Source organism: Martes martes (genome assembly GCF_963455335.1).
Source record: "Martes martes genome assembly, chromosome: 10".
NCBI lineage: Eukaryota > Metazoa > Chordata > Mammalia > Carnivora > Mustelidae > Martes > Martes martes.
Window position 1 is genome coordinate 43,500,556 of NC_137898.1, and position 20,409 is coordinate 43,520,964.

Consider the following 20,409-nt stretch of genomic DNA (forward strand, 5'->3'; position numbering starts at 1 on the left):
TCTTCTCTCTCTGCCATCTCTTCACGGGAAATGTCATCCACATCTCTGACTTCAATTCCTTTTTTTTTTTTCTTCTTAAAGATCTATTTATTTATTTTAGAAGGTGGTGAGGGACAGAGGGAGAGAGAGTCCTAAGCAGACTCTACACTGAGTGTGGAACCTGATGTAGGACTTGATCTCACAACTCTGAGATCAGGACCTGAGCCAAAACCAAGAGTTAGATGCTCAACCTGCACCACCCAGGTTCCTCTATGACTTCAATTCTTGTTTTCTGTGACTTCCATATTTGCATTTCTAACCTTGACATCTTTCTTGAATTTTTGCATCTTAAGTCAGCTGCCTGCTGGATATTTTCCATCTAGATATTCTATAAATCAGGCCAATGTTGTACAACTTCTTATGGTACCATTCAAATAGAATGAAATGGGTTAATACAACATGGTAGCCCTGCCAAGTATCTCAAACTCAAAAGGTTAAAAAAATCCCCAAAGAAAAACCTTAGAATCATCTGAATATTATACCCCATCAGCTTCCTCTCCCAGTGATGTCATTTCTGTTAATGATATATTAAGGGTCATATTTTCCACCAAGTTTTTATTCTTAATCAGCTGCTTAAAAAACTATGTCTTTACTCCCCCCCATGAATAGTCAAATTTTATAGCATTTAACACATTTTATTTCAAAAGATCCCTAGATCTTTTAATCATTTTTAGACCTCAAATTATAAAAAACTTTATCATACAATGAAATAGAATTGGGAAGAATAATTCATGCTATTTCAGATTTATACATTACTTATAATTTTAATTAAGTATAACTACTAATATACCTTTGATAGTAATTGATCTAAGTTAGCCAATCTAAAATAATTTGAAATACTGGTTAGCTAGTTTTTTAGTTGGTGTATCTGGTTGCAAAGAAATCTATTGTAAGAAAACCATGACAGATAACAGTTAACAGCAATTTATAGATACTGTATCTGGTTATTTTCATACAACTTTGATCATAGTTCTTGAATTTTAAAATTATGGTATTTAAAACCACTCTATGACTAAAGCACACTAAAATGAATGTTAAAGCACAATCATTATTATTCATAACTTCAGGTAATGGAAATAGTTAATGACTGATTTCAGTTCTACTAACCTCTGGATTTGTGATAATTGGTAAATCAGGAGTCCTGAGAGTTTTCATGCATTTTAAAAATATATCTTCAAAGCACCTAAGAATATGTTAATATTTACTCCAATATGAGAACAGAATTGAGCCAAAAGTTTGGTTTATAATTTTTTTTTTTTTTTTTTTTGGTTTATAATTCTTAATCAGTGACTTTTTACTTAAGGACTTAGGTGATATTTTCCTGATTTTTTGAAGAAAGCTCCAAAAGCTGGTTGCCAAAATGCCTATGTTTCTTAATCTGCCTGGTTTGTAATTCAGAGTTATTAATAGTAATGACACACCAGAATGTATACAATTATACTTAGTTTTAAAGTTGGCTTTCAAACTGAAAAAGGAAAAAAAATCCTGGAGTTCTTTAAAAGCACACATAATAGAGTTCATATATTAATTTCTAGGAAATGAATAAAGATGCTATGGTCCATTTCAATCTAGTCTTTATTTTACTATGTAATATACTTTTATGATTTGTAAGTTTGTTACTCAAGTGGTTGATAAATGGGCAAAAAATTCATGTTCTTTTTTTCTTTAAAGATTGTATTTATTTGAGAGAAAGTGCAAACAGGGGAAGGGGCAGAGGGAGAGGAAGAAGCAGACTCACATCTGAGTGGGGAACCCTTGGTGGGGCTTGATCCCAGGACTCTGGGATCATGACCTGAGCTGATGGCAGCCACTTAACTGACTGAGCCAACCCAGGCTCCCCAAAATTTATGTTCTTTTTTTTTTTTTTTTAAGATTATTGATGTGGAGGCCAAGAAAAACAAGGCTGTACCCACCTTGAGTCTAGCCCTGACATAAGTACAGCCATCTTGACAAAGCAAAAGCTGGCACCTTGTACCGCCTCTCCACCCGCTCCCCTCCCATTGGTAGTATGTGTGAACAAATAGTTAACGTGCAGAAATCACAATCCTGCAAGACAGGAGTCTCCCTCAGTTTACAAATGACCCAGTGCTAAATCTCACTAACAAGGACGCTTGATAGGAGGAATGTGACATTCCACCAGGAAACTCCCAACTGTCTTCATGTTAGTGCCTCACTAGAGGGAAAAATGGCCTTGGCTTGATAATAACTAGGCCTCCAATATCTTGACAATCTTCTTTTACCCTGATAGCCCTTCTGAATATCCCCTTTGTCCTCACCCACCGCTGAGTCCACCCCTACTCTGCCTTTAAAAAATCTGACTGTAGTCTGGTTCAGGGTCCAAGTCCCTACTCCGCTGCTTCGGGTATACTTGGGCCCAAGCTTAAGCTTGTCAAATAAACCCTCATGCGATTGCATTGGTGTTGGCTCCTTGGTGGTCTCTCGGACACGAAAACTCGGGCACAACAATTGATTTATTTATTTGACAGAGAGAGAGAGAGAGAGCGTGAGTGCACAGCAGGGTCAGCAGCAGGCAAAGGCAGAGGAAGAAGCAGGTTTACCCAGAGCAGATGTGGGGCTCAATCCCAGGACCCAGGGGTCATGACCTGAGCTGAAGGCAGATGCTTAATGACTGAGCCACCCAGGCACCCCCCAAATTCATGTTCTTAAGAAACTTTTTTTTTTTTTTGGTTTTGGTCAAACGTAAGTTAAAAACTGATTTATGGGGCACCTGGGTGACTTAATTGGTTAAGCTTTTGACTCTTGATTTCAGCTCAGGTCATGATCTCAGGCTTGTGAGAGCAAGCCTCAGGTGGAGCATGGAGTCTGCTTATGATTCTCAACTCTCCTCACCCTGCCCCCTGGCCCTGCCCCCTGGCTCACACGCCCAAGCACAGGCAGGCGCTCTCTCAAAACAACAACAACAACAACAAAAACCCCCAAACAAAAAACAAAACCTGGTTTAAATATATATTAGCAATTTCATAAGTTTAAGAAATCTGTAACATTCTTACATTTCTTTTTTTTTTTTTTAAGGTTTTTTAAAGTTTATTTGACACAGAGATAGCACAAATAGGCAGAGCAGGAGGCAAAGGGAGAGGGAGAAGGAGGCCCTCTGCTGAGCAGGGAGCACGATGTGGGGCTCCATCCCAGGACCCTGAGGTCATGACCTGAGCTGAAGGCAGACACTTAACCGACTGAGCCACCCAGGGGCCCCCATTCTTACATTTCTTGAAAAGCCTGTGAATATGAGATATAAAGGAAGGCAAATACACCTGGAACCTAGAACTACTTTTGGAATTTCTGATAAAGTCTCAAGCATGTGTTCCTCATCTGTATAAGGAGCTAAATCTGCTTCACTGAGTAATTGGAAGAATTATGTTGCAAAAGGACGTTGTAGAAAGAAACATCCATGGAGCACTGGGTGTTATACGTAAACAATGAATCTTGGAACACTACATCAAAAACAAATGATGTATTGTATGGTGACTAACAGAACACAATCAAAAAAAGGAAAAAAGAAACATCCATATTTAAAGCATCACTAATATAATCACTGTCCTGACCCAGGATCCTCCATAACTTCTGGATGACTTAATCTTCCTCCATAGGGAATTCTAGCAGGCAGTATATCATGGCATGGGAAGATCCTGGTCCCCTGAGGGATTAAGCAAATTTGAAGCTGAGCATCAGTCTCCGCGAGGGCTGGTGTATTTCCAGTTCACCTCTACTCTCAAGATGCTACACTTTAGGGATCTCAAAGGAAAGTTATGGGTGTGTGCTGGGAACCTGGACTCCTACCTTTGTCCCCTACTTTTGTCATTCTTTCCACCCCCATATGATTGCTGAAAGTACTGTTCAGCTTCTCTTCTCAACTGCAGCATTCAGCCCAGTTTCTTAGCCTCCAAGTCACTGCTTGCTAATGAGCAAACAGTTCCAGTGGAAAAGTAGTGCCAGATATAATCTCTCAGCTTCCAGATCTTGGCCCTTCAAATTCTGGCTGCTTTGATAGTTCTTCAATGACTTGAAATAGATTTTTAAAATATTATCCCCCAGCTTTTCTAGTTGTTTTTGTAAGAGGCTTGGTGTGTAGTTAGCTAATCTGTCTTTATCAAAAGCAGAAATCTGACCTTGGAGTAAATCACTTAACTTCTTTGAGCCTCAGTTTTTTCATCTATAAAATCAGATAATCTAAAGGAAAACATTTCCTAACTTGTATGGTACATAGACATAGCCTATATGGCCCCAAAGTACTTTATACTTTCCTCTTATGTGGAAACAAGGCATCTGAAAGTTACACGATCAACGAGTTTAGCCCCATTCAAGAACTGCAACTCAGCCAGGTGGCTAATGGACAGAATTACTCAGTGGCGTGCACGTAGTTGAAATAGTGGCAACATTTCAACATTGCCTAGAAACTGTATTAAAAGCTATAAGATAATGATATAACTGTAAGCTAGCGAAGTATACATGTATGTACATTTAAGGGGTGAAATTGGAAAACAAGTGTATTCTTCTAGATCTTCTCTTTATTCAAGCTACTCTGTGATAGTCCTTTCCCCTTTGGCTGAAATCTCAGGTCCTGGCCTTGAATTTTCCGCTCATTCTCAGTCCTTAGCTCCTAATTTCCCTCTCTCTTTTCTTGTTCCTCTGTACCCACGCACTAGGATGCCAGTTTGGGAATGGTGGTGGGGAGGAGAGGCAACGAGTAGAAAGCTCTGTTTGGTCTGATACTGCTGTGAGTTGGCATCAGTGCTTTCTGTACTTAGTAAGTGATGCTGACTCATTCTCTGGGGGTGTTTTGGAGGAACTTCCCACCTTCTTATTTTTTGAGATCTCTTGATGTGACTGGGCTGTTGAATTCATCTCCCTCACTCTCTAGGAATTTAGTGGTCAACTCCAGTAGGGTGTCTCTTCACCCTTTCAGAAATTTCTCTGGATAGGGTCTAAGACCTTCCCCTAGCCAAATTATTGTGTGGGAAATATACGGGAGACACTCTGGGCATGAAAGACCTTTCCAAATTGATCTCTCTTTGCTCAGCCATCTGGCCAGAAGCCATTGGATTTCTCAGGATGAATCAACAGCCTGCCCAGGCACCAGTCTGGAGGGATACATATATACCAAGTTCTCTAAGTGGTTTTGCAGCAGCATGCCTTTCCTGAGACATGAAATGGGCAGTGCTCACAGCACCTTGACAACGGTTCCCCTGTATCCTACCAGAATTCTCTCAGCCTCTCCAACCTCTTTCATAGACTGGAAGTCATTCATTGGTTTCTAGACACCTCTTTCACAAGTTCGTTTTTTTCTTAACATGGTCATGGATGTTCTCAAGATGCCCCAGGCTGGAGAGGGAAAAGTGAGGTGCTGCCCTCATGTGGTCTTACAGGCAGAAACACCAAGGAGTAGTTGGGGTCAAAGGACAGGAAAGGTCTGTCTGTTCAGGGCTCATTGGAGATACATTCCAAGGCTCCCAGGCATACAGGGTAATGAGGACTGAAGGCTTCCATCAGCAAAGGGGGTCAAGAACTGGTGAATATGGATTATCATCTTTAATGTTACCCCATTTGTACCCACAAGATTATGGGTGGCTCTGGAAATGGAGGTTAGGTACAAAAAAAAGTACAACAAAGAAAATGAAATTCAGCTGCAATCTGTCACTCTGAGTATAGGTGTTTTGTTGTGTGTGTATAAATTGCCATAATAGTTACAATTATGACATATCATGAACACTTCCCTTACTTAATATCTTCCAAAACATATTTTTAAAATGCAGCCTAGTAGGGGCACCTGGGTGGCTCAGTGGGTTAAGCCTCTGCCTTCCGCTCAGGTGATGATCTCAGGGTCCTGGAATCAAGCCTCGCATTGGGCTCTCTGCTCAGCGGGGAGCCTGCTTCCCTTCCTCTCTCTCCGCCTGCCTCTCTGCCTACTTGTATCTCTCTGTTAAATAAATAAATAAAATCTTTAAAAAATGCAGCCTAGTATTCCACTACATGGCTATGCCACAATTTAAACAATTTATTTCTGGACTTTCAGGTAATAACGTTCCTCCCTATTATATACAACACCATAGCGAATAGTTTGCAGTCTAAGTGTTTGTGCACAGCTCTCATTATTTTCTTGTGATAAATTAACAGATGTGGAATTTACTGGGTAAATATCTATTTATCTATCTTCATGTTCCTCATACGCATTGCCACATTTTCCTTCAGGAAGATTGTACTTATTTAGCTCCTATCAGCAGTGTATGAGAGTGTCTGATAAAAGCCATTTTATATGAAAACCTCTGTTGGGTGAAAATTACCCAGTACTGATGATCAGAATCAGGGCAGGACCGTGTTCTGAGCGCTGAGGGTTAGAAGGCTGCCCCTGGCAGGAATCCATGAGAACCAGCCTGCTCAGTTTAGTGTCCTGAGGAGTAAGTTCCCGCACACTCGCTTACCAAGATCAGATTTTACAAATGCACACCAAAGCAGATCCAAAGACCCATCGGCTAAGACACTGGGACAGGACCCTTTCCACCCGCTCCCAGGCTCAATTTCTCCCCAGTCAACTGGTGATACAATCTCTGCCCTGTCAGTTCCTCCGGGCTGTCGTGGGACTCCAAGGAGATAAAAAACATGAAGGAGCGTAGTGCATTCGTATATTACTAAAAATAGAGTGGGAGGGGAAGTAGGGAGCCGCACAGCTGCACTGCAAGGCTGGGGCCCGGAGGTGGAGACACGCGGAGCGCGCCTGGGCGGGGAGACTGGGAGAAAGATTCAGAGGCGAGAGCCCGGCTCTCGCTGGCCCACCCTCGGCTCCGCCCCCGTCCCCACCGCAGACCACTCCCCAGCGATGGCCCCGCCTCCTCCACAGACCGCCCCCCCCCAGCGCTGGCCCCGCCCCATCACAGACACCTCCCGAGAACCGACCCCGCCTTCACTGCAGACTCCTCCCCCGATCCGACCCCTCCCAATCACAGGTCGCACCCGCGTCGTGCCCACCCACCTCAGTCACTAATCCCGCCCCTGGCACGCCCCTCCTACGATCCCTCCCGGAAGCGCCTGCGGAGCGTCCCCACATGGAGCGCGAGCCGAGCGCCTCCGCGGCCGCTCCTGCGGCGCCGCCCGCGCTCTTCGCCTGGGTACGTGACTCCGCCCCCGGGCCGGGACCGCTGGGACTGAGGGGGCGCAGAGGCGCGGGGAGCTGGCGGCCTCTGCGTGGGCGTTCCTAGGCTGGGTGGCCGAGGTCCCCGCCAGGCTCTGGGTTGGAGGACGCGGGGCTGGAGCCTGAGATGTAGAGGGTCGGGAGGGAGGCGCCCTCACGGGTGACTTAGGGGCCTGCTGGCTGGTGGGGTCCGGACCCGAGGGGCTGCGGCGCAGCGGGAAGCATCTGCCTTCTGGGCAGAGCGTCTGGTTCCGCGAGAGCCTCAGGCCCGGATAACGCCGGGAGGGACGGCGTGGAGGGATCGCCCCGTCCAGAGCCCTATGGGGCCACCTGTGCTCCTCACCATCCCGGAGGATGCGGCCCCTTCCCAGCCCCACCCTGGCGGGAGCATCCTTTCATGTGAGGCCTGCGGTGGTGGGCCGTGCACGAGGCGGAGATCCTGCCTGTTTGCTGGTATTCTTCTGTGACCGGATCTTGCCTGTGTTGGGGGCGTGGGAGTCTGCGCCGTTGTGTTGGCTTGACTAAGGCACTGAGAGAGAGGGTCCTCTTTACGTGTCCTGGCTAGGAGAGGGGAGGGTCTCTGCAAAGGGTTGTGTTGCAAGCGGCCAACCAGAGAGATGCATGGAAATAAGCAGGCGTAGTGTCTTGTTCTTTACAGCCCATATCACAATTGTAATGAAATGTAGAATTTGTTAATGTCAGTCTCCTTGGCTAGAATGTAAGCGTCATAAGGGTGGGTATTGTGCCTGTCTTGTTCATGATGCCTAGCAAATATTTGTTGACGAATGAATGAGACCTTTTTGTGTGCCTAGCTATGTGCTGGTCTTTTGGGAAAAACACACAAGTGAGAGATCCAGCTTTGGAGTTGAGGGAGCAGGATACCACCTATATTACTGTTAAAACGAACCTATGTTGACTCGTCAAAGGTAATTATCAGTACCGGGCAGCACTTGTTGAATGTAAGGCAGCAGACTGGCAGAAGGGAGACCGCGCTGTGGCTTGAGGTAGTCTGGTTGTCTGGGTACGATCTTTGAGGCGGCACTTGATTTGGCGATTGAATGCACCTGGGTGAGGGCCGGTTCTGGTTTTTCCCAGGCGGGAGACAGGGGTCTGCGTGTCAGATACGGCCTCTTTCACTGCTTGGAGGCCTGTGGGCCTTCTTGCTGCATAATATGCGTGGAGGGGTCTATGAGTTTGCCAGGGCTGTGATGGAAAAATACCACAGACTGGGAGGTCTTAAAAAATAGAATTTTATTTCCCCACAGTTCTGGAGGCCAAAAGTCCAAGAGCAAGGTGGCAGCAGGTTTACTTTCTTCTGAAGCTTCTTTCTCTGGCTCGCAGATGGCTGCCTTCTTGAGGTGTCTTCGTGTGGCTTTTTCTCTATGTGAGAGCATTCCTGTGTCTCTTCTTGTATTGGTTTCAAGCTCTGCCTTTACGATTTCATTTAACCCTCATTATCTCTTAAAAGGCCCTATCTCAAGATATAGTCACATTCTGAGATATTGGAGGCTAGGGCTTCAACAAATTAATTTTAGGGGAACACAATTCAGCCCATAACAAGGAAATTTATCTCCTTGGAGTTTTATGTGTGTGTGTGATATGGCTGAAGGGTTTGTAAGGAAAGGAGGCAAATACAGCTGTAACATGTATAAATTTTCCTCCGTTTTGCTTTGTCCTGGATTTTGGGCCTCTTGCTGCGTTATAAAAATTGAGTCCCATAATTTGAGCCTCAAGTACCCATGTCTCTCTCACTTTCTGTTCAGCAGGCTGCAGTCTTGCTCATGGGGCAGCCATGGAGATCTTAGGGCTGATGGAGACATCCTGTGTGTGGGCACCCCACAGTGTGCATGTCTTTCCTTTCATCTTTCCTAGGTAGGGCCTCATCAGATCTTGCATTCATTTACTGTATTCACTATAAAATATATGTACACCTTCTCTGGGCCCACACAGCTTCGAATGCAGGGGAAATGGCAGTGAACAAAGTTCCTGCCCTCATTGAGTTTACTTTTTAGTAGGAGAGGTAGGCAATAAAAAATAAGCAAAGGTCACGTCAGGTAGTGCTATGAAGAAAAATAAAGCAGAAAAAGGGGGATAAAGTGATGGGGGTACCGTAGATATAGTTATACGGTTAACCTCTTGCCAGGGAAGCTCTGGGCTGAAGTTCCCACCATATATCCTTAGAGACGCAGTACAATATAATGAAAGGACATATCTGACTTAGTGCCTTCCCAGCTATGTGATTATGGAAGGTCACTTAACCCCTCTGAGCCTTAGTTTCTTCATCTGTAAAATGGGAGTGATAATGTCCATCTCCTCTGTTGTGAGAATTAAAGGTGAATGCCAACCACTGGAGAAGCACTTAGTAATTGACAGCTGATACTGCCCCTGAGAGCCTCTGGGACCCATGCCCCTGCCATGGCTTGCACTTCCAGCTTGGAGTCCTTGCAGCCCAGTACAAATGTGAAATAGACCATAAGGGACAGAAGTTTGTATGCATGTATGTATTTTGGGTTGTTATTTTAAATCACTTTTCCTCTTTCAGGTGTCTTAAAAAACAAACATATTTGGAAGGTTTTACTCCTCATATCTAGGGAGAAACAGCCAGGAGTAGATACTTGGAGGAATTGTAAAGATTTCTGAAATCTAAAGTTTCTCCCTGCAGGTCTATAATTCCTTATTTTCAATTTTGAGTACATAAAACTCCAAAACCCCCAAACTGACCTGACATAATGCTCTTTATAGTTTTTGCCTGCTTACTGTATTTGTTTCAAGCTCTGCTTTTACAACTTTATTTAACCTTCATTATCTCTTAAAAGGTCCTATCTCAAGATATAGGTTATGGATATCTATGGATATCCTATCTCAGGATATAGGTTATAAGTTATGCCTCTTACTGCAGAAATAATACTATTTTGCTTATGGGGTGCTGCTCCTGAACCTCACAGTAGTGTATATGATTTGCATACGGTATTACTTTTCTAAAGTCTGTATAATTCTGAATCTGAAATGCATCTGGCTGCAAGGGGTTCAGATCAGAGATTCTGGACCTTTATTTCGTAATAACAAAGATAGACATATTGCCCACCAAGGGGAAATCTGTTCCCTTACAGGAATCTCACCACGTGAATCTTGGAGTCACACAACACTGTACTTGGAAAGGCTCTTGGAGATCACTGCCAACCTCTTTCACTTTACAATGAAATAACAATGACATGCCCTGCTTGAGGGCACAAGGCCCTCAGCTAACTTCGATTACAGAAGTCATTGCCAGTTTTCTCAGCGAGGGCATGAGAAGGGATGAGTCCAGTGTATTTCCCAGCCACTTTTTTCCCATTTCCCCTCCTTATTTCTTTTCTTAGCCTCCCTAGAGGATTAGCTTTTATCAGAAGGAACTCCCATGCTGCCCCCTAAAGGTGACATATGTGGGCTGGGGCTTTGGAAGGAGAAGGAACTCCCATGCTGCCCCCTAAAGGTGACACATATGGGCTGGGGCTTTGGAAGGAGAAGGCGAGTATCTTTGGGATAAGGGCTCCTCTCCCACAGAAATCACAGTGTTCTCAGGATGGGGCCACCATCTAAGTATGGGTTGCATGTAACAGCCTCTTAAGAATGAGTTTATGAAATCTCCACTGTCAAAGGCTCTGAGAGGCTTGTCAGGATGAGAAAGATAAGGACAGGTCAATGCACATTGACAGTTGTGGTTCCCGTACTCATTCCTCCTTGCCTTATTTTATCCCTAGGGTGCAAATAGCTACGGGCAACTTGGCCTTGGCCATAAGGAAGATGTCCTTTTGCCCCAGCAACTGAGTGACTTCTGTAACCCTGAGTGTATCAGGAGGATCACTGGAGGAGGGGGCCACTCTGCTGTTGTCACAGGTAACATCCTTCTGGAGTGGACGTCTCTTATTTTGACATTTCGCACTAGCATGTGATGTTGCCACCTTTCAGTTGCTTACATTTTGCAGAGGAAAACATTTTTGTTAAAGAGCCAAGTTACCATTAGAGAATTCTAGATTGTCAGAGCTGAAAGGCCTTCAGAGATTTTCTAGGCTCCCCCGCCCTCATTTGTACAAATGAGGTGCAGAGAGGAAAACCAGTTGCTTAAGGTTACAAGACACATTAGTGGTAGAGTTGCAACATACCTTACATTTTATATCATATATTGCTATTTAACTTTGACTTGTGAGTTAGAAGTCTTTGCAAGTAGATCGAATATTCCTTAAGAGCAAGGACTTTGTGTTTTCCTTAATTTGTTTTGCAGAGCCTATGCTAGTACTTAACACGTATTACAGGAACCACGATTTTGCAAAGAAGGGTATATTACATCCTGCTTAAGAACATGAGTTCTGGAATCAACTGCCTGGGTTTAAATCCTGGTTCTGTTATTATCTGTGTGGCCTTGAGCGTATTAATTCCTCTGTGCCAGTTTCCCGTTTACTACATGGGAGTAATCATGCTGGATGAGGAGAATCAGTGAGTGACAGGGCTGCAGTATGACTTTCATGGGTCCTTGGCACTTTTGCCTTTGTGGATCCTTTCCTCTATAAAGAAATAGTAAGAATTTTATTTTACAACCACATTGATATGAAGATTAGTCTAATCCAGGCTAGATTTAGCATTGCATCTTCACTATTATTGCATTTATTTTTTTCTTATTTTATACGAATGCAAAGTTAGGGGCACCTGGGTGGCTCAGTGGGTTAAGTGTCTGCCTTCAGTTTAGGTCATGATTTCAAGGTCCTGGGATGGAGCCCTGCATTGGGCCTCCTGCTCAGAGGGGAGCCTGCTTCTCCCTCTCCCACTCCCCCTGCTTGTGCTCTCTCACTCTCTCTGTGAAATAAATAAAATCTTAAAAAAATAAAAGAATATAGAATTAAAACATTTTTGTGGGCCTCTAAAAGTATTGTGGGCCCTAGGCACGATGCCTAAAGGATAAATTGGCACCACAGATAAAAGATAAAGCTCATACCGTAATATGTGGCACATTCTAAGTTCTAAATGAGTGCTGGCTTTTCTTGGGATGGCAGATGCTCAGCTTGGTGACTGGCCACTGCTCTAGGACTTGGAGTGTCCCATGTAGCTACTAGGTTTGAGCGCCTTGGCCCTGTGCCACTTAGGCCAGTGCACATTAACCTATGTGGCTTATTAGTGCAAGTGGGAAAAGAGTTGCTGGGTTTGTGACTGCAACTAATTAGTGAAATCCTTTTTCTCGATTTGACAGTTGTAATTTCCCCTGTGTACCCTATCACCAAAGCCTCTGCTTTTTGCAGATGGTGGAGGCCTTTTTGTTTGTGGCCTGAATAAAGATGGGCAACTGGGGCTTGGTCACACAGAAGATGTTCTGTATTTTACTGCCTGCAGATCGCTCCTTGCCTGTCCTATCCTACAGGTGGCCTGTGGCTGGGATTTTACCATTATTCTCGCAGGTGAGTTCACTCTTGGGTAAATCTTTATCACTGCAGAGGCATTGGGTGAGAAGAGCCTGATGGTAGCAATCCTTCTGATTAAGTAAAAGCCTCTTTATGTGTAAACACACATACAAATTTCTCTCTGGTCATTGAGGAAGGTTGTGGGCGCCCTTTGCAAGAGGAGTTTGAACAGCAAAATTTTGGGCTAGACAATTCTTTGCCAGAAACTGGGGAATGGATTAGATTAACTTTGGTGGCTACTTCCTGTCCTAGAAATTCATGATAGCTGTGTCCCTGGGCTAGCTGGCCACTCATGCTGGCTAAGGGCTACTCGTGGGGGACCGTGGTGGGGAAGCATGAGGAAGTCAGAAGTCATACAACCGTAGTGACAACTTTTTCCCCAGTGAAGAATTTAAAAGAATATTAAGTATGGTTGGGCAGAACTGTTTGGTCTCTGCAAAACCAGATAGCAGAATAGGATGTAGAGGGATATGGCCAAAGGGTTAGTAGGATAATGCTCTTGGGAACAGCTAGCAATAGTTACTTTTTGTCCAGCTGACTTCTCCCTGGAAGTATGTGTAGCATACTTCCCTCCCTGTGTAGCATGTCATTCTGTATGGAAAAGGACATCTAGAGTTTCTGATTAGATTCCGTCTTGGACACAGTCCTCTGGCAAGGGCATTTCTGACCATATCCTCTCCCACCCACCCTTGTGGATTCTCATGTGCATAGCTCAGAACCCAGGCTTTTAGCACATGGCTTTAATTATTATTCCCTACCAAATAAGTCAGTCAGAGAAAGACAATTATCATATGATCTCTACGCTATGAGGAATTTGAGGCAGGGCGGGGGAATGTGGGGGGTAGGGAAGGAAAAAAATGAAACAAGATGGGATCGGAAGGGAGACAAACCATAAGAGACTCTTAATTTCACGAAACAAACTGAGGGTTGCTGGGGGTGGGGCGGGTAGGAATAGGGTGGTTGGGTTATGGACATTGGGGAGGGTATGTGCTATGGTGAGTGCTGTGAAGTGTGTAAGCCTGACGATTCACAGACTTGTACCCCTGGGGCTAATAATACATTATATGTCAATAATAATAAAAAAAATTATTGTTCCCTGCCTATCCCTCTTGTTGCCTTGTCTTTTATTCTCCACATTCCCCATACTTTTCTTTCTAGAAATATCATGCAGAACATTGTTCTCTTTTGTCTGATGAACTCTTATCCCTTCTTTAAAACCCTGCTCAGACATCACCATCTCTTCTGCAGAGGGGTTCTGTAATGTGGGCTGAATTTAGTAGTAATAACTCTAAAGAATAGCTATGGTTTCTGAAGTGCTTTTCGTGGGCTGTGTTGGGGTTGTAGGTTGTCCGTGGTTAACACTCTGTTGTCTGCTCACTTTTGGAGCCAATTGTGAGAGAGGTGAAGAGCGGTCAGATAGCTGGAGATCACACTATTGGTAAAGGCTACGTTGGAGGACAGGTTTAGTGGTCAGACCAAGTGGCTCTGCAACACTCCTCTGAGCAAAACTTATTCTGCAAACACTAGGTTATCTCTGTAGGTGAAGCATTTACTATGCCCCAAGCCAGAGTACCTGAGAGGAAGGTGCCAAGCAACATGTGTCCTGTTCCTTCTCCCAAACTTCTCAGCTGGCCAAGTTATCCCTTTTTCCCTGGGAAGCAGTGAGCTGGGGAAGGCCAGGGAGAGAGGCCTGGAGTGTTAAAATAATGAAAATTGTGATTGTGATGCATGATGATGCCTGGCACCGGGTAGCAGGTGAATGTTCTACACAGATAAGCTGCCATTAATTAGGTAGTGGGATGGGGAATCAGTGAAACAGCCCAGTGCCTTGTGTTTATATTCCTAGAGGGAAAAAGCAGGGACTGTGGTTTGAATGCGCTGAATCTGAGGCCCTACTTCCTCCTCTCATTCCCTTTGTTCTTCCCATCCTTCCGCATTTACCCACTGGTCACATATATCTTATTTCTTAGATTATGATTGAAGTATTTGAATTTTGCAGAGAGTGGTCAAGTTTTGTCATGTGGATCCAACTGCTTTGGCCAGCTAGGAGTTCCTCATGGCCCTCGAAGATGCGTGGTTCCCCAGGCCATTGAGGTAAGGATAGTACCTAATATGCAGCTGACCCACGTTCTGTTAAAGTGTTTCCCTCCCTAGCTCAGGGATTGGGTCCCTGAAAACCCACAGGCTAGTTGGAATTTAAGTTGGAAAACCTAGGTTCTCCCAGGAAAAAATAGGTTGGTGGAGGCTGTGAGTGAAAAACCTGTTAGTCCTCAAACATGTTACAAATTTTTGTGAAATGAAACAGTGAAGGTAATACATGTTACAAAGACATTAATGACATTTTACAATTCTAAGATTAGTAACAATGGGAACCAGGTTAGAAACAGGTCCAGATAGAAGTGACTTACCTAAAGACACTAAGCTCAGCAAATGGTAGGCCAGTAGTGCCCAATAAAAATGTGGTGTGAATCATATATGTAATTTAGGATTTTTTAGTAGTGTCATTTAAGACTAAAGAGAAGAATGTGAAATTAATTTTTAAAATAATAGGTTTATTGTGATGTGATTCACATGCCATGGAATTTACCCTTTAAAAATGTATAATTCAGTGGTTTTTAGTAGACCACAGAGACATGCAGCCATCAGCATTATCTAATTTCAGAACATTCTCATCACCAGGAAAGAAACTGTGTACCCGATGGCAGTTACTTCGCCTTCTGCCCTCCCCCAGCCCCTGGCCACCACTCAGCTTCTCTGTGAATCTGCCTGTTCTGGGCATTTCACATAAATGGAATCATACAATATGTGGCTTTTTGTGTCTGGCTTCTCTCATGTCCCATGATGTTTTTAAGTTTCACTCATATTGTGGTGTGTAGGTGAAATTAATTTTAATAACTTTTAATTTAACCCAATTTATTCCAGCTATCATTTCATATGTGTCACTAATGTTAACATTTCCTAATGAGATACTTTGTGTTCTCTGTTTCGTATTGAAATCATTTTGTTCTCAGAGTGTGTCTCAGTTCAGCCTACTCATGTCTAGTCACATTTCGGTTGCTTGGTAGCTGTGTGTAGCTAGTGGCTTCCTCCTGGGTAGCATGGGTCCTAGACAGGACTCATGGCCCTAGTTCAGAGCTCTTTCCACTGCATCATACTTAAAACGTATACATTTTTATGAAGTTTGTATGCAAGTGGTCACAATAGGACTGTGGAATTTTATTTTATTTTAATTTTTTTAATGATTTCTTTATTTGAGAGAGAGACACACACACAGAGACAGAGAACCTATGTTTGGGGGGAGGGGTAGTGTGTTTGGGGGGAGGGGTAGTGAGGGAGGGAGAGAAGCAGGCTCCGAGCTCAGCAGAGCTCGATCCCACAACTCCGAGATCTTGACCTGAGCTGAAACCAAGAGTCGGTTGCTCAACTGACTGAGCCACCCAGGTGCCCCAAGCCTGTGGAATTTTAAAAGAAATATACTGGGATCTAAAATCAGTTTCACCACCTCAGCTGCTCACATTTAGCTAATTTTCTTAAACTCTGACTCAGAGTGGACGATCTGTTTTCATTGGCGAGAGCATGGTCATGTTGCTGAATTACAATTGCTGGTCTGTGGGACATTATTTGAGGTCATGATCACCACAGAGTTTTAGAGTGTTGAGGCTGCTGTCACAAAAATTCCAAAGACTGGGTGGCTTCAACAGCAAACATTTTTCACATTTCTGGTGGACGAGAAGTCCAAGATCAGGGCATCAGCAGAATTGGTGTCTGGGGAGGACCTGCTTCCTTGTTCATAGACACTCATTTTGCCAGACAGAGTTGCTCTCTGGGGCCTCTTTTATAAGGGCATTAATCCCTTTCATGAGGGCTCCATTTGCATGACCTAATCACCAAATGCTATAACATTGGGTAACAGGTTTCAGTGTATGAATTTCAGGGGAAAACAAACATTCAGTCTTTAGCACATGGTATGCACAGAAATCTAGACTCTACGGTCCCTGTCACAGGAAGTGTTAAGTTGCAAATTACAAATAAATGGCTTTTGAAGAACCTACGTATGTTATAATTAATTTAGCTTAGGTCACATGGTTAAAGAAGACAGAAGGGAACAATGGTTAAAATATGTTGGATGACAGAATCAGGAGGTGAAAACATTTGTCAGGCTGTTTCCTTTGGGATAGAGGAGGAATGTGCCAAAGTGAAATATAAGAGAAATTCATTTATTTAATAGCAACTGTTGTGTATAGGCTCTGTGTTTAGGCCATGGGGACAAAGGTGAGCACGATCCAATCTTAGCATTTCAGGGTTTTGGAGTTTAGTGGTACATGTTAGATCTAGAAACATCTAAATGGGTTGCCATGTTAAAACTGTGGTGGATGTAGCTATAGCCTCAAAGGAGGGACTGTTTAACTCTTTTTAGGGGGAGGTATAGTGAGAACAGGTTATGCTGAATCTTGAAAGTTGAGTCAAAGTTTACGTGTCTTGAGATAAGATGCACAGAGTAGCTATAAAAGAGTAGACCAGACAGAAGGAACTGTGAGCAAAGGTGTAGAAGGATAAAATATCAGGGTTTCGCAGTTTAGTTATGATTGGAATATAAGGAAATGGTAGAAGTGTCAGTGGGAGGGGATCATTGGGGAGGTAGTGAATGGCAGAAGGTCAGAACAGTGTGTCAGGGAGGGGCCAGAAGGGGTAGTGTGGAGGGCGGAGTGAAGAGCACACGCTCTCCCTCTCTCTCTCTTTAAAAAAAAAAAAAATTAGCAACTTCAAACAACAAGCATTTATTATCTCAGTTTCTGAGGGTCAGGGATCTGGGAACAGCTTAGCTGGTCTCATGAGGTCATGGTCAAGATGTTAGCTAGGATTGCACACTGTCTGCTTTGGGCTGGGCTGGCAGTTCCGCCACCATGCTCTCTCACCTGGCAGTTGGCTTCAGTTTCTTGTCACATGGGCCTCTCTATGGGATTGTGCAGGCATGGCATCTGGCTTCCCCCAAGAGAGATTCGAGAGTGAGGCCAAGCCGGAAGCCGCAGTGCCTTTTATCACCTTGTCTCTAGACCGCTCACACTTCTTTATCCTGGTCACCAGAGACAAGTCACCAAGTCACCAAGTCCAGCCCATATTCAGCCAGAGGGGAATTAGGCTCCACAACTTGAAGGGATGGGTTTCAAGGAATTTGAGGACTTGGTTTTAAGGCTACTACAAGACCTCTTAGAGAGGACATGACAACGGTCTTCACGTATTTGGAGAGCATTGTGAGAGGTCAGAGGCAGCCCAGGAGGTAAATGGAATGGTGGAAACACAGAACAGGCACCTGGGGTTGGGAAGCCCATGTCACTGGAGGCAGCTGGCTGGCAGGGGTAGGATGATGATTTCCTGGGGTGTTGTGGAGGGGTTCTGGCATTGGATGGGGCTTGGACTAGATCAGAGGTCATCCAGCTAGAACCATTGGTAAGTGAAATTTTGTTGGAACACAGCCATGCCCCTTCATTCATGTACTGTCTGTGGCTGCTTTTATGTTACTACGGCAGAACAGAGACTATGACACAAACAGTATGGCCTGCAGAGTCTAAAATAGTTACTATCTGGTCTTTATAGAAGACATTTGCCAAACCCTGGACTGGATGACCTTGAAGGTCCCTTGCAGCCCTGAGACACATTGTGATACGTTTATTTTTAAAAGATGATCTTTAAAAGATGTATTAGGGATACAATAGAGGGGTTTAGGAATGGGAATGTTGGAGGTTGTGTAATGAGGGCCGTGCTGCATTGTATCAGGGCATAAGTATGTAACATTTTGCAGATGGGTGATTCTAAGATCTCAGTCCTTTTCCTTCTTTCCTTCTTTCAACAGCTCCTGAGAGAGAAGGTTGTTTGCATTGCTGCTGGACTGAGGCATGCTTTAGCTGCTACAGGTGATCATTTTGCTTTATTTTCAAAATAGGTTCATAATAAGGAGAAACAGAGCTTTAGAGGTAATAAACTTTAAGGACTAATTCAGGGTGTCCTGCTGTGCTGCATTTCTGATTAAAAGGAGGGGACGTAAGACCAAAGTCATGTGGGAAACCTTTAGCAGGTTGGGAGGAAGGCAGTGAGGTTTCCTAGCTCCTTATTATGTTCTAGGCACGTTGCTAGATTCTCTTGATTTAATCCATACCTTATTTAATCCTTAAAACCTCGCTGTGGTGCAAGTTCCATTTTTACATGTGAAGACGCTGAGGCCCAGAGAGACTCAAGGGCTTGTCTAAGGTTGCATAGGGGATAAGGTGGTCCGAGGTAGAGCTGGGAACAGAGTCTGGAATGATCTCATTTCCAAGGCCCACAGTCTTTGCTGTGAACTGCACTGCGTTCCTAGCGGATTTTAATGTTTATTAATGTCAAAGCTTCCAATGAACTTGCCTTCTGTCCAGTGAAAGGGTGGTGATGGACCTCGGGCTGACAGTGTGCGTGAGGGTGACAGTGGCAAGTGGAGAGAGGTGGTGGCCTGCAGAAGAGCAGTGAGCCTTTCTTCTCTCCCTGGGTCGTTTCTCTGCTCCTGGTCATGGCCAGGGGAGGCTGGAGGGGGCAAGGAAGGGTCTGGTGCAGCTCGGTACTGATGCTCACCTGGGGCTAGACGTTGCTCCTGTAGGAAATACATTTCGAGATAATTGCAGATTCACATGCAGTTGCAAGAAATGAAATAGATCTCACTCACTCTCTTCCCAGCTTCTCCCCACGGTGACGTTTTACGAAAGTGTAGCTCAGTACAGCTGGTCTTGCTACCGTCCAGGTACAAACAGTTCCAGCGCCATAACCACCGGCCTGTGGTCCTTTCCTTGCACCCACTTTTACATACCCTTGTCTATACCTTTTATACATTCACTTCCCACTGACCTCCTTCTGTTCTCCAACAGTAATGTCATTTCAAGAACGTTACATAATGGAATCGTACAGTATTGTACAGTAATGGTATCATATAGTATGTAGCCTTTTGGGGTTGACTGTTTTTGCTCAGCAGGATTCCCTGGAGAGTCATCCAAAGTGTGTGTGTCAGTAATTGGTTCCTATTTATTGCTGGGTAGTAGTATTCCCCAGTATAGACGTACCACTGAATTAGTCATCTCAGGCCGCCACAATGAAATACCACAGATGGGTGGCTTAAACAATTTTCTTACAGTTACAGAAGCTAGAAGCCCCAGATCAAGATGCCAGGAGGGTTGCTCTCTGGTGAGGCCTCTCTTCTTGACTGTGTAGCTGGCTGCCTTCTTGCTGTGTCCTTATAGGGCCTTTGCTCTGTGCACTCACGGAGAGAGGGAGATATCTGGTGTCTCTTCTTTTTCTTTTTCTTTTTTAAAGATTTTATTTGTTTATTTGACAGAGATCACAAGTAGGCAGAGAGGCAGGCAGAGTTGGGGGGAAGCAGGCTCCTTGCTGAGCAGAGAGCCCGATGTGGGGCTCGATCCCAGGACCCTGAGATCATGACCCGAGCCAAAGGCAGAGGCTTAACTCACTTAACCACCCAGGCACCCCTCTCCTTTTTATAAGGACACCAGTTCTGTCAGATGAGCGCCTCACTCTTACGACCCATTTAACCTTTATTAGCTCCTTACAGGCCTCTCTCCAAGTACAGTCACACTGGAGTTCAAGGCCTCAACATAGGAATTTTGGGGGGCACAGTTCAGCCCACAGCAATGCAGTTTGTTTAACTAGTCACCCATTGAGGGACATCTCGTTGTTTCCAGGTTTTGACTATTAAGAATAAAGCTATAAACATTTGTGGACAAGTTTTTATGTGAACATAACTTTTCATTTCTCTGGGAT

The 20,409-nt window shown here is 44.3% G+C and overlaps 1 protein-coding gene across 2 annotated transcripts in view; it reads left to right on the top strand.

Annotated features, from left to right (window-relative positions):
* The first annotated feature begins 7,084 nt into the window (after positions 1-7,084).
* Positions 7,085-20,409, top strand: part of SERGEF (secretion regulating guanine nucleotide exchange factor) — a 219,698-nt gene continuing 206,373 nt past the window's right edge. The window contains exons 1-5 of one of the 2 annotated variants that reach the window (XM_080816890.1): positions 7,085-7,160; positions 10,924-11,059; positions 12,454-12,609; positions 14,612-14,706; positions 18,464-18,524. In XM_080816890.1, coding sequence (XP_080673016.1) covers positions 7,098-7,160; positions 10,924-11,059; positions 12,454-12,609; positions 14,612-14,706; positions 18,464-18,524 — 511 coding nt within the window. In that variant the 5' untranslated portion in view covers positions 7,085-7,097. The remainder of the gene's footprint in view (positions 7,161-10,923; positions 11,060-12,453; positions 12,610-14,611; positions 14,707-18,463; positions 18,525-20,409) is intronic. The other variant, XM_080816889.1, reaches the window with a different exon arrangement.